At 50.1% G+C, this 14892-nt stretch overlaps 2 protein-coding genes and 1 non-coding gene across 3 annotated transcripts; 2 read left to right on the forward strand and 1 right to left on the reverse strand.

Annotated features, from left to right (window-relative positions):
• Window positions 1-9135: 9135 nt before the first annotated feature.
• On the forward strand, window positions 9136-9873 carry N0V96_004144 (uncharacterized protein; the record flags this gene model as incomplete). Its single annotated transcript, XM_065757033.1, has 2 exons — window positions 9136-9183; window positions 9484-9873. The coding sequence occupies 2 exons, from the start codon at window positions 9136-9138 to the stop codon at window positions 9871-9873; spliced, it is 438 nt and encodes a 145-aa protein (XP_065614246.1).
• Window positions 9874-11930: 2057 nt separating this feature from the next.
• On the forward strand, window positions 11931-12905 carry N0V96_004145 (uncharacterized protein; the record flags this gene model as incomplete). The annotated part of the gene is made up of 1 exon (XM_053188213.2): window positions 11931-12905. The coding sequence occupies one exon, from the start codon at window positions 11931-11933 to the stop codon at window positions 12903-12905; it is 975 nt and encodes a 324-aa protein (XP_053054175.2).
• A 204-nt stretch (window positions 12906-13109) lies between these two features.
• Window positions 13110-13205, reverse strand: N0V96_004146. The gene has a single exon. It is a non-coding gene; the product is annotated as a tRNA-Arg (tRNA).
• Between the last annotated feature and the right edge of the window lie 1687 nt (window positions 13206-14892).

Here is a 14892-nt window from a genome sequence, read left to right on the forward strand (position 1 = left end):
CTGGAATCCGAGATCATTATGGGCTGGGGACCCTCGAATCCTGGGCTAAGCCACCCTGGAGAGGAAATTTGCAGGGCAAAGGGTCAGACTTAGGCTCTCGCAATACCGCTAAATCCAAGTTACGTTAGCTTCAAGACTCTTAGCGTCCAGCCGCACTGCAGGGGACATATCCGATCACTTGACCGCAACTAGATCGCATTGGTTTCCTCAAACAATCTGCCCCAGCGGCAGGGCAGAATTTACGAAGCTTGGCTGTAATTCGTAGAGTGCAAACGCCAAGATTTTCTCCAGCAAAATCATTACTGGACAATAATTGCGAAGCAAGAGCTTGGCAGTAGGATCGTGACCTCGCAGGATAGCTCTAGACTTCCTCGGCGCGTTGCCTATGTAACCGCTCTACACGCGCGAGCAATCGCTGTATCAAATTGCGAATACTCATCATGGCTCTGAATCCTATTTTATCGGATGAAAAATCGATTCAAGCCGTGTATGAAATGCCTCGGGGAATATTGCTGCTTTGAACTCAGACGGAGTGAGAACACGCAAGCGATCTAAGCACTTACCACCTGCAAGCTTGCTCATTTCTCCTGTGCGACGTCCGGGTTCAAGCTTCAGCTCAACATCGTGTAGCCTCGATTTATAAGGATGTACGTACGGGGCGTACGTGGCTTGGTTAAAGTCAAATATCTGAAGTAGAAATGCCCGATTCGTGGCGGGTGTCGCTTGACGATCGAAATGGCACAACAGCCGCTTCGAGAGGGACTAGAGTAAATAGACAACAATTGACTTGGAACTCCACGATAGAAGGCCAAAGTAACTCTGCCGGGCATAATTGCTTTGTTTCGGCGTTCACCCCGCAAAATCGAATCTTACGAGTACCTACACGTGCACGTTAGGTGTGAAGAAACTTGTTTAGAATCGAAACGGCAACCAATCATTAAGGCCTAGTGCGTAAACCTCCACTGCCATGAATGAGAGTATCTACGAATAATGGAAGTCAGCGATTGGGACTCATGACGTGCTGTACTGTGTAATATCCATATATTGGGCATTGTGAAGTCCATGCCGATCTCACATACTCAGTAAGCACTTCTCATATCACAGCGAGTTAGAGGCTAGAACAGGCTTTTAACAGCTTACTCAGAGTCTCCTCGTTAGTAGCCTAGTATTGGCATATATAACACGCCTCCCAGGATCTATGGGACGCTGTATCGTCATGCCGCGACAAGACCTTTACGGTGAATCTGATACATGCCATTCTCGAAGTTTATGTCTCACCTCTCGCGTGGCTCGGCCAATTCCACCAAACTGGCTATGCCCATCCCTCGTCTTGTCCCGTGACACCAACCTCGGTAATCTGAGGCGAGTTTGGAACCATATCTCGGCTGCCCAGGCAGGTGAAGTAGAAATCCCACCGGAAGTCAAGAATCGTATCCTGCAACTCTTTGTCACTCGTGCTACAAGATGGGTGCGTTCGGGTCGCATAGACGGAGGCACTAGGCCTCGACTGCACCCAAGCATGACAAATGCACGCTAGTCGTTTGCAACGTATCAAGCATGCGGCGATATAGCGATTCAATATGAGCCCCGCAACATGATAAAGAATCTCATGGCGAATTCAATCTTCAGGATATCCACCGGTTGTATTGAGCCATAGAACCAATGTTGTTGATTCGATGATATTGAAAATACACTATTTGTTGTAACACAGTCTATCTACTGTCGAATACCATCGACCTAGGCTTGTTGTTGTGAGTACATGAAAGTTGAAATGTTGCATGATAATTTGCATTGACAGCGGCTCTTCTAGGAATTCTGGGATATGTTTGCAGCGGTGGATATGTAAGAGAAAGGTCCTTGCCTTGTTTTTGAGAAACGACTACTATAATACCGTACATAAGGACCGTTTAGTTCGATCAATCAAATATACCCCCCTAATCTGCTTTCAAACCACTCAATCTTCCTCATTCTCAATCCATGAAGATTGCTGAGACATGAGCCTCATCGGGTGACCCGATTGTAATCTTGCGTGCCTTCCATCGTATTCTTGAACGCAGAGATGTAATATTGCCCGGCCTAGCATTATGCTCTTACTTTTGCTCGTAGACATTTGAGGTTTGATCTGATATCCACTAGATCTGATTCACATGGGCATGCGATGTTGAATATGTAGGCATTTTCTTCTGTAATCTGAAAGCCTCGAATGTTAATTTGTAACCTTGTGGGATAAACACTTATGTGCATTGTATGCTAACTTATTCACCACTCGGAAACTTGATATATGACAACGCTAGGAGATGAAGCCACAAAATCAACCTCCACGACTGAACCCAGCATTCGTTATGTGAGCGAGTTGATCTCATTGTTCCAATCATAGGTAAGGCACGATGCTTGGAGATTCAAAGCCCAAAGCGACGAAGCTCGCAGGGTGTTGGTGACTATGGCGATAGAGGTTCCTGAGAAGAATACTTGTGGCCTAGTTTGTGGCCTCGGCCACCAGAGGTAACTGACGCAAGATGCCAACTCTCCATCAAGTTCAGAGATGGTCCCAATAAATCCCCAGCTCGCCAGCGTCCTTTTTAGCGAATGGTTATTCTCAATGAGAAATAGGGAACTTTGGTATCAATGCCTGCATTCGAATGTTGATTCGGCTTGGCACGGAGCCTTGGAGGTCCTGATCGTGAATTACATTCCACCGGGCTTTACCATTGAGCTTTCTGTCCACGACCCGAATTACTAACTGGTAATTAGAATTGAAATCCATACCATTATACGAAGCATCGGGTTGATATTTGGAGGTCATGATCGGGTTCTGGACCGGCGAAACGCAAAAACTCCACACCAGAAAGCGACTAGTGCGTAGGACTACAAAGACTGGCCGATCAGGATGACTCGAGCATTGTGCGTCTTCATGCCGAAGATTCCATCTTTGCGTATCGTGAACTACTTTGAGCCCTTTCTCTTCAGCCATTTATTACTGGCTGGGAGACAGACCGTCGGCCTAATTTCACGGCAGTGCCGCTTGGACGACGCGCCGACTTTCATTGTCCCGGCGGCACGTCCGTGAAACTTTGACAGCTCTCAGACATCATCATATTAGACGTACGAACCTACACGCCCCTAGTGCACCCTAAGCAGTAGATTGTGGTCTGTGGCAGTTTTGCTTCTTCACCGCAACAAGCGCCGGACGCACTTTGCCGCATGTCCTGTGACATTTCCGACGCGCCTAGATTGGTTCTCCAAGACAAAAGTGCCGCTTGAACTACCAAAGACCAGTATCCACATAACGTTATTGTTGAGATCGGGGACGGGTCCGGTCGACCTGCGAGGAAGAGGTGGGGCTCACCAGTAATAATGAGTTTCAATGTAGTTGAGAGAAAGTATTGGGCGTGCAGTTCTAGAGGTTCTAGAACGTGAACAACTTTCGTGTGCCACCATCATGGTGGAAATCCGCACGCTGTGCCACCATCCCTTCATGCTCGGGCGTCTTATTGCGAATACCACAATTTCAAGACCCCGTGCCTGAAAGGCACTTCAGGCTGGGCACAGGTCATTGATAGAAAGAGAAGGGCCCAGTCGTCGGCTTTAAGATGAAAGAAATCCCTACTCGTAGATACTCATCTATTCCAGAAGAAGTCTGAAGAAATAATAGATGCACTTTACTTTATATCATGTGACAGATGTGGAAGGAACAATCTCCTCGGTGGTCGAATGTATGACCTTTTCATATACAACCAGGTATGTTCGTCATGCTTCTCGACGACACCGGCTCGGCTCAAACATGGACCAGTTGCCTGCCGAGATAATACGAATTAGCGCATCCTGAAATGGCAAAGTAATCGTGCTTGAGTACAAGGTAAGTCCTGCTGTCACATCAAGGCGAGTCAGCCGAAGTCTAGATTCTGGCGAGAGCGTCAGGCATAGAATTGAGGATTGGTCATGGTCTGCCCTCGTCACGGGGGAGAGGGGCTCGTCGCGAGCAAGGAGCCGCAGTCTCTCCTGTTAACCAACCGTCGATAACTGTAACTTGAGTATGTCAAGTTAGATGTGAATTGCGACATCATCACACAACGATTAGTCGAAGATTTTTTGATGTCCGTTGATAAGTACAGCCCGCTGATAAGCTTGTCCACACAGTAACGGCAGTGAGAGCACGTTCCGGACACCAAGTCGACTCTACCGCTGTCACTGCACTACAAAACAGAATTGCTACGGCATTATGCTCCCACCAATGAGCTACCGCATACACATTCTCAAAAGGGCAAGTAAACTGTCCAAAGGGTCTGTGGAAAGTCTAGTTTTGACCACGGACTGGTCTGCCGCGGGCCTGAAGTGATCCTCAGCCCTAGGGAAGGTCCGCAAGAGTCTAAACATACCAGACCCTGGTGCATGCAGCGCTCAGTACCAGGTGCGAAACCAAATCAACTGCCCAGGAGCCCGACTCACCCAGGTTGGGTGCCGATGTGGGGGTGCCCCGGACGCCAAGACAGCAGTTCTTTGTCTCCTCTCCCCCCCCTCCTCCAATCCCCAGTGCCCCTCCTACAGGAAGGGTAAGTGACTCCGACCCGTCGGGAGAATCCGAACTAGAGTTCGAAAAAGTCGGGAGAACCCAGGACTCAGGCCGAGGCCGAGTTTGCTGCAGCTGTCACCTGAAGAAAGTGCTGTATAACTTGATGCGTTGGTAGATCACCTCTCGGAGGCCGTGTGCCGGTCCCTAGACCGTTTCATTGCGTTGCCCAGTCTTGTTGGTGTTTCCATCATGGAAAGCTCCGTCTTCAAATTTGGACTGACACACTGCTTGTGGTTTATCAAATTTCTGGGATGTCCATACTCGATGAAAAACGAAAACATGCAGCGGTTCCCCGTCTTTCATGGTAAATAATCTTCCACATTCTAGAACTTGTATCCCTTCCGTGTCGAGTGGTATTACGATGCGTGTGGGCGAGGGAGCCGTCCTGAGGAAACCTGCCATTTTTGTAGAGTGTGCTACATCTCCGCCTGAACCTAGAAACGTGTCAATGACGCATAACAACGGGCAGGACGACCAGTAGCATCTCGTGCATCACGACATTGTCTGCCCGGTCAGCAGAACCGTTGAAGCCAAATCAACCAAATCAGCCACAAAAAGCCATACGGCCAGAACCCCGGCGGCACTGTGCCGGCTAAGACGTCGATGAACTTACACATACTTACGCACCGGTGCTATCAAACAAAGTATTTGAATACAAACAACGGAACACGCGATTTCAGACTATTGTGTCTGACGATGAATAAGGGCTCGAGTTTGTCCCAAAGGACTACTCCGCAGACTGCAAGTGAAGGCTAAACGATTTGGTATGTAATACGGAGTACTGAGCGGAGCAACCAGAGCTTACGGTTAGCCTACGTATGTCACCACGCAGGGGAACCAGGGACGTTCCTGGCATCTCCCACGAGATGCTACAGTTGCACACAAAGGGACTGGAATACGATTATTCCAAGGCTTATGTGGGAGGTTGACGCCTCCACAGACGAGGGACCGAGAAACTCACGTCCGGGCCGCATGCCATGGATTTAGATCCAGAACCACATCGGGTTGATGTATCCATCGCCGCTAATAGGAGCTATGACACTCACTCCTCACGAGCAGTCCAAACACTCGATTGGCTCGCAACCTCTCCACTGCAGAGCTTAGGCCTGTTACCGTCTCTTTGAATGATCCCGTTTGGGGCTTAAAGTTTCCCCCGGTGTACAGAAACGGGCTGCTAGGGGAGATCGAAACCACACAAGTGTGGGATGGGCGTGCCACGCACTCTGCCCGGCAGGCATCGCTGAATCTTTCGCGAGAATATTTTTGGTGAGGACACAAGACGAAACAATACTAGACGTTCGTTATTACTAGTTTCTTCAAAGGCTTTAGGCGGTCCTTCTGCAGCTTGCTACCGTGATACCCTGTGAAGTTTGTAGCCCCTTGGGGTGACAATCGTCTCAAGTATGCTGCATTTGCTGGCTACGGCGAATAATTCAAGCGTCGGTCGGCCTCCAGTAATGTCCGGATATGAGGAAACACTGTGGACTTCGACCGCTGGGATGCTAATTAGTCGCGGTTAAGGTAGATGCCGGACGCCATGCGCGCCGGACTTGCGCTATGGCAGTACTGTAGAAGAGCTCATACCGGAATCTCTTGGCTTTGGCAGCCGCAAGATCTCTGTATCGAGCACGCCCAGTCTGATGGTCACTTGCTTGGAAAAAGTTTCGAGGATGACGGTGCCAGCAAAGCGGTAAGCTCATCTGAAAAACACCATCGACAGGCCAGACTGAATATTCGACCGAAGTAGCCCAAACCCAAAAGCGAGTCATAACACCGTCGTAAGGCTTCCTCCAGAACCCTAATCCACGAATGGCAGTCCAACCCTATTGCACAGGAGCCCAGCAGCAACGCCTCAAACCTTAAGCCTTCCAACACGTGTAATCGGCCGCATCTTACCTTCGTCAATCTGAAATCTACTTATACCAAGGCACGCCGGCTGGTGTATTCCAGGGCCCATTGGTCTCAGGATCTCATCATTCAGCACATGTCATCCAGCGTTGATATTGAAGGATTCCGGCATCGACACGAGGTCAGAGGTCTTCCTCCACCGTGACACTCCTTTGGCGAACCTCCCCCTTCGAGATGGACGACATTGAATCGACGGCCAGCGAGACGTCGAGTAGCCCGAAACACGAGATCCGCCCCGAGCAGATCATCAGCCTCATCATCGCACCCATATCGTCTTGCCTCCTGGCATACCTACTTCGTGAGGGAATCGTTGCTGCAAGGTTATCGACAAGGTCTAATGGCTTTCAAGGTCACCAGTGGTCCGCGATCAAAGATTGGCGTCCGTTGCCGTGGACAAGATGGCGTAAGGGATGGCAAATCGAAAGAGTCCGGAACATTTTGGGCTGACAGGATATGCCGCAGTCGTGTTATTCATCTACCTCTTCTCATGCCTCTTCGTCTTCGGATCATGGGTATTCCAGCTATTGTTTCTGGCTGAGCTTCGTATGGATTTCATACCATGTTCAGCTGCGGGCATACTGTGTCTGACTGCCTACGTCGTAATCAAAGTAAGTTGCGTGTCAATCTCGTCGTTGGTATCATTGCTAAATCCGTCACAGACTGTAAGTTTACTGGCCCTCTAGGCTCCGATTCCAATAGTTGAATCTTGGCCAATCTGACTCTCCAATCAGCTCGTCTACCTCTTCATGGTTGATAAAGCGGTAAAACTCTACCCCAAATAACCCCCAGATCTTAATCACGGCTAACGCCTTGACCAGCATGTTATCCGAGGCACTACCAAGTCTCGTCTCAAGTCCAAATTGTATGTATTCAATTCGTTCGTCATGCTGGGTATGTTCATGTTCCGAGCCCAGTTACCAATATCCCTGACTGACCGCCATTAGCTGTGTACGGCATTATAGCAACCTTCAACTTTGTCTCGTAAGTGTTTTCATGCTTTGTCCTTGGAACTTACACTAACACCTGCTGCTCTATTAGTCGAGGGTCCCGGTATGACAAGGAAAATGATGTCTGCAGTATTGGACTGGAACGCACCATTCTGTTGCCCGTCATTTTCTTTGACGCTGTTGTCAACGTGTATCTGACGTCTCTGTTCTTGTTTCCACTACTGAGTAAGCCATATGGTTCCCCAGCTTCTCTGAACCTGGATGAGCTCTGACACCGGGTCATTAGGACTACACTCAATCCAAATATCGATGATGAAGCCATGGACGATGCATGAGAATACACTTCATTTCTCCCGAGTTCCGCCAAACGTCAGACTACGGAGACTTGCATTACGAACATTTGCCGGTGTCATCGGCACATTGGCCATCAGTATTGCGTAAGAAGAGATACATGACGTGACAGCATGAAATTTTTGATTAGGCTAACATCAACTTCTTTTAGCAACCTGTCAGTGTTGGTCGCCCTGGAAGGCGAGATAGTTTGGCTTTGTCTCACCTGTTGCAATACGGACAGTAAGTTTACTCCATACCTTTCCGCTACGTCTTTCCTCCTCGACGGAGCCGTGCTGCAACTTCGAACAGACTCTAAATTTTGCATAGTTCTCTTCACAGCGTTTGTCATTCATTGGATCAACTCTAGCGGCAAAGGTGCTCCAAAGTCTAATGTCGAAGTTGCTCCTACCCCAGCCCCGCCGCCACCATCAATGGAGCTGGGCGAAAAAGGAGTTGTGACCTTCACTGAAATATTTGATCAACGACGAAAGTCGTACGACGACCACGAGCCATAGTCCTATTCTTGTTCTGGTCATGGAATGGCTGGGCAACGTTCCTGAGGAGAACGCACCTACATGTAGCCACCGGACCTCTTTATGAAAACGGCCTTGTATCGAACATATGATTCCCCCCCATGGATAAGCGTATTGTTTTCATCAAATCTCGGTGGCTCTGGTTGGAAAAGCATTGCATGAAGTTTTTGGTCGCCGTCTACTGCATGTAACTAAGTTTCTAGCGTATGCACGATTCCATGTTGTTGCATCAATCAACATAATAGCGCAAGAGATTTACTTCCGAAACACATATCATCAAATACATACTCAAATGAAAGTGATGCCTCTGCCTATGGTTGCACAATAGTCTGCATTGTCCTTTGCACCAAAGCGCTGCCCCTCTTATTACTAGGTTGCAAAAGTTCGGTCTCAGGGTCGTCATTTAGGCAGCAACCGCTTACGTGTCGTTTGATAGGCGACGTGGAATTTCTTTGCAATTTACACCCTTTTGTTGTAGACATTACAATGACCAACTTGTTCAAGAGGGTTATCAATCAGTTTAGGTGCCTGAAGTGCCAAGTAGGAGAGGACGAATCCAACGTCGTCAATTAGGCCACCATGACTGGGGAGTCTAAGATGCTTTGAAGGCAGCAGTATAAAACCCGGTATCATCGGCAAGACTAGGTTGCTGCGTTCGCACCTTCATATCTGATGCACTACATAAAACTTACTTTAAGCATGCCGCCGGCAACTCTGGGCTGAGTGCAAGTAGCACACTGTGACTGCCCCCAGGGTTCCCCGCCGCCAAGAACACCTCGGTCTTGATACCTGGAGGCGAGGCCGTGTATTCTGCCCGACGAGCAACCGAGTTATCCCCAAAACAATGTCTCACACCCTCTACACCACCGCTGCCATGGTATCTTGTACTGCCGTGGTTTTACTCTCCGCGCAGTTGTTTTCCAGAGCCGAGTCGCCTCGTCGGCCGGCAGTGACCTTGCCGTCCGAAGCATTCTCGTTAGCACTGGAAGCTGGACATAGCCAAAAACGTTGTCGATGCTTAGAAAGACGAGCAGAACACCAACTTCGTAAAGCACTAAGACGTGAAGAGCGCCTCGTCACCGCATTCAACGACGCAGGGCGACTACTCCTCAATCGCCGTACAGCTTTTGGTGTGGGTCATGGGACCACAGTATACGGATACCCGAGCACCGGCGGATGTTATACACTGAAGTGCGATGCCGTGGAACTCGACTACTTGGGCCTGAGCCGCTCTGAGCCCACGCTCAGGTCAGGAGATTTGGAAGAGGAGGATGCGCACTGCGCAAGGATGATGAAGCTTGGGCCAAACTGGTGGAAGAGCCTGACGCATTATCTAGTCAACCAATCCTTTGGAAATTCCACGTGGGAAGATGCTGTTGTCATTGCCGGCTATCCAGCGGCGGGCGGTCTCTGGCTGCTGAAGACCACCAAGGCAGAGGCAGCTGACGCTGGAGCTGCCAGAATCCACAATGCGAAGGACATGGAGGAACGATGCCAGATGATCGAACGTTGCGGCGGGAGATTTTACGAAGAAATCGACGAGGTTCCAGAGCTCGTTGTTAGGATACTGGGCATATACTAGATGTAGGGCCGTACGGTGAATGGCAGATGTTGTATCAAGCGGCACGGTAGTATGCGATGAACGCAGTAGGAGGCTCGCCAATCTGCGTTATTTGAGTTTGGCCTATCCATTTGCCTGTTTTGAGAAATTGAGTTTTGTGGTTGAGACACATGGCGGCTTGTCAAGCAGATATCCCCCGACCGTGTGACCATAATCTTTCCTGCTGATTTAGTAGCTGCCACTGGCTAGATAGACTCCCAGGGCATTGAACATGCACTGGTAAAGTACCCGTCCGGTGAAGGGGTCAACAGCATCTCAATTCCAGTCCCAAGGGCTTTGCCTGCTGCACATGTGCAACCCGTGTGTAAAGCTCAAAACACACTGTGATGACATAGAAAGCTCTGTGCAATACAATGACCAAGCTCTATTTTTATCAACCAACTACTGCGACATACTTGTTGTCATTGTTGTCGGGAGTTTGAATGACTAAGCAGCAATCAACAGACCCTACCATGCTTCTGGGCCAGGCTGCAGGCATAGGTAAGTAATTTGCTATCCAGGCAGCCAACAGGGCGTGAGTTGACTGCATTTCTCGGCGAAACAGGCATCAGTCGGCGGTTTGATAGAAAACCAGGGAAGTGACCGACTCGCCCTCACTGATTAGAGTTTCAATTTCCCGAGATAACTTGCGGCCTCTGGAGTACCATTCGCGTAAAATGACCTTCAATGTTTTTACTGCCCCTCTACAAATATTGCTCAGACCGTCCCAAGTTAGGTTTGAGATGCCACCTATCCAAACAGGTGTGTTATACTCCATATCAATTGCATCTTATTTCTATATTACTGTCAGGTTTGTAGCCTGGGCTGTCGAGTATTACCGAATGATGACGATCATACCATCTTCAGGCAGCTACGACGATGACGATGGCGGTGATTGTTCTCGCTGTTCCTATTGCCGCGGCTACAAGGACACGACAACACCAGAAAAGAAGTACAGAACCTCATTTGGGCTAAGATCCGGCACGGCGGTGCGTGGATGGCCAAGCCACGGTGGGATCTTCTTCCTAGACGACTGCGTTGGTGTAGACCTCGAATACCTCCAGCTCGACCGTTTCGAACCCACATTAAAATCAGAAGACCAGGCGGAGGAAGATGCGCACTGCTTGAGAATGCGCATGCTCGGCGCGGTGTGGTTCGACAGCGAGTACCCCCACGAATTAGAAGATTATTCAAGCCTTGGCGACTACCCGATAATGTCTCGACGAAGCGATCATGTCATTGCCGGTCACCCAGCCACGGGCGGCGCTTGGGTTCTCCGGATCTTTGAGGAGGACGGTCGGCGACTGGGAGTTGGTCGGATAAAGAATGCTAAAGACATGGAAGAGCGGTGCAGGGTCATTCAAAAGCTTGGTGGGGTGTTTTACAAAGACCCATTCGAGTCACCCGAACTGGATCTTCGACATGAGTTTCCAGACCCGAGGAGAAAAGGGACTGTGGTGCACCACATGATACGCCAAACGGTCCCAGATAAGTTGGAATTGGAAATACGACAAAAACCACAAGAAGTCAAAGTAGACTACAATGATTGAGTTGCAGTTTCATTTGGGATTTCTTCTCTGCACCAGATATTCGGGCCATTAACACGTGAACTGGGAGGCAGAAAAGTCAAGACTCGGCCCTCCCGGAGCACAGGCTATCTTGCCAAGCAACCAGTTCAACTGGGCGTTTCTGGCCGCCGTAAAAGGACCGATGGTCGATCTATGGGTACATAACATAAGCTTACAACTGACTTGATTTCTTTTGCAGCGGAGAAGGTGGCAACTAGAAAAACTGCTCGTAAAACATGTGCTGTTCTTGAGGCGGTTGGGAGTGAAATGTCACTCGCCTGTGGAGGGAGGGAGCGAGAGTCTGAACTTTGGCGGGGTAAACGAATTTCTACTCGGCCGCATTTCATCCACCTGGATTGGCTAGAGCCTGTATGACAGGAACGCAAACTGTCGCATCGGCAATTGCTTTGCATCTATCAACTCTCCTATTAACTTACCGCCTGGTGCTGACTTAAGAGGTTAGAATTTCCGATGCAGCTCCCAAAGCTTCCAGCAAAAGTCGCGTACATCCATCTTCGAAACCCAGCAAGGCGCAATGCCCTGAGTCTGGAGATACTCGAAGATCTCCGCACGCAGCTCCTCGCGCACCTTACGTCACCATCATCCGGCAGACTTCTAACGCTCCCTTCCTTTAGACCCTTGATCTTGCGGGAGCTTGAGAAGGCAGGCTCCGCGTCTGACTCGGGCGACAGGTACTCGTCAGGGTACAGCTGGCTCGTCGATGCCGCAGAATGGAACCGAGAGCGAGCCGGGCTCCCGAACGTCCTCGTCCTCCGGAGCAGCCCGGGGCCAGTCTTCTCATCAGGCCACGACCTCAAACAACTGGCCTCGCTCTCGCGTGTCGAGGTGAAGCGCACATTTGCCCTCTGCGCCGAAGTCATGTCTCTCATTCGCCAGAGTCCGGCGCCCGTCATTTGTCCCATCCATGGCCTCGCAACGGCCGCCGGGCTCCAACTCGCGTTGTCGACAGATTATCCCGTCGCCCTTTCCACCACAAAGTTCCAGCTGCCCGGCGCGAGCATAGGACTACCGTGCACGAGCCCAGTGACGGCCGTGTCTCGGCGCCTGCCACCGGGCCAAGCTTACCGGCTTCTTCTCACCGCCGAAGCGGTCGCCGCTGACGAGATGCGGGGTGCCGTCGATGTAGTACCGACACCCGAGCACGCAGAGTCCACGGACACGGCGGCTGCCGCCTTCGAGGGGCGCGTTGCGGAGGTGGTGGAGAGACTTGCGGGGTCAGCGGGTCAGCCGATGGCCCTCGGTAAATGGGCCTTTTGGACACAGCTCGGCATCAAAGGTGACGATGTTGAGGAAAGAGGAGGTGATGGTTACGAGGACGCTGCGAGCTGGGCCGGACGAGTCATGGCACTTCATGCGAGGAGTGCTGACGCCCAAGAAGGGATTGCATCCTTCATTGAGAAACGCAAACCGCAATGGCAGACTTGAAGAAACTGTTGACTAGCCGGACCGGACAAGCTACCAATATTGGGCCGCAGTCTGCAGAGACGGCTCCGCCCCGGTTCACTTTACGGGACGACCCCACCCGGGACCGCCGGAACCCACTAAATGAGAAAATTCTGTTTGAAAATCTCGATGTCTACATGACAGGCAACAAAAAAACCTGACCACTCACTTCCAAATGCAAAAGACTGACCAACGTGGGGCTCGAACCCACAACCCCCAGATGACTATATCTCACGGATGAGAAAGTAGAAGTCTGATGCGCTACCATTGCGCCAGCCGGCCGGTATCCACGATCTGAACCGATGGGAGGTCGAGTTCCGGTGGAGTTGTTGATCTCGCGCTGCAAAGAGACCTAAGTTTGACCAACTTCACGGTTTCGAGCCTCGCCATCCCACAACTTCATCATTTGAGTACCAGAACACACTTAATTAAGTCTTCGAACTTCAAAATTCCCTAATTTCTGCGTCGATTTTGCAGTCGACACACCCAATGATATGATTTAGTAGTTTAACTGAGACAAACATACATAGCATATAGGCACTACTTCGACCTATGGATTCGACCCGACTACATCCCTAAGCATAATGGGCTGTGTATGCTTGCCCTCATCAAAAGTCTGCCTCCCGATTTCCCTAAAGCCGTATTTTCTATACAAAATAGCCCCCGCGTTACTAGCTTCTAGAACCGTAGGCACGGTTTCTTCTTCGCTACGGTCAAGCCCCCATTGAATCAGTCCCCTCCCAACACCGCGACCTCGGGCGTCCGGAGACACGCCAAGCCAACAAAGACGCCATCGTTCGGTCGGATACATGTTTTGGGCTTTGTTCAGCTGACCCATCAACTCCCTGACCTTACTGGCCGGCAAAGACCCAACCAAGAGCCGATACCAGTATTCCAAAACAACCTGCAGCATCATGAGACCTGGAAGCAAAAGTTAGTGGATTCGATATTTCTGCCGTTCAATGACTGAGCTACGGCTAACATTTGCGCAGGCTGTTGACCTGCCACGACTTTGCTTTCGTGGATGTGCCATGTCGTTGCCAAATGCCGAGGCCAACATACTGTCCCTCGCCGGCCTCGGACACGTCCCGAGCGACGGTTATCACGGTACCAGCCTTTGCCATCTCATATCTGAGAATGAGTCGCCATATCACACGAACGTTCTCAATCCTGTTGTCGTGATGCTTGGTGAACAGCATTGAGAAAGCTGGATCATCAACCCAAATGCGGCATGCAAGTTCGATTAGCTGGTCTAGTTGGTTGGATGAGACATCTCGGAGAACGGTCGTGGAGATCATTTCATAAAGTATTAGCCAGAGCGATCAAAGGTCGAAAGGAGAGAGTGAGCTGAACTGTCTTCATACAATAACCCACATACGTATGCGGGACTGAATATGTCGGTGAGGGGAACCTGCCTATGCAATATTTGTGTGTGGCCTGGTTTCTTGGCCCTGATATGACCTGCTTAGCTTATCAACCACGATGGGGCAGTGGATTGGTGGTTCATGTCGCGGAGGATCTTTTCAATGACACTCAACCAAAGTCCTTTCTGTTTGGACTCATTGGGGTGAATGAAGCCCGCTGCATACTAGTGGCTCGCAGTAAGCGCATAATTGCCATGTGCAAGCAGGGTCTTCCTCCCCAGTTACTCGAAGGATCGCAGAAATTAGAGGCTGTTTCCTGGAACTTACAACTTTTCCAAAGTTTGAGTCGTTTCCAAGGTTGTTGATAACCACGGCAACCTCAAAGAAATGTTGAATGAGGCTGTATTCATATGGAAGGCAGACTGTGAAGTTTTAGGCATCGAAATTATGCTTCCTTCGTCTGGCCTAGACCACCTCACCTCAGTGCCGTGCTGAAACGCAAAAGAAATGGTCTTGGGCATCTCATTCCTTGAAGGAGCGCCGTAGTCAATGCGACCAGCCAAATTAGTGCGACACTGATCAACGCCATCGCCGCCACAGACCTT

Source organism: Colletotrichum fioriniae (assembly GCF_027942845.1).
Source record: "Colletotrichum fioriniae strain IMI 355084 chromosome Unknown scaffold_4, whole genome shotgun sequence".
In the NCBI taxonomy this organism is placed as follows: domain Eukaryota; kingdom Fungi; phylum Ascomycota; class Sordariomycetes; order Glomerellales; family Glomerellaceae; genus Colletotrichum; species Colletotrichum fioriniae.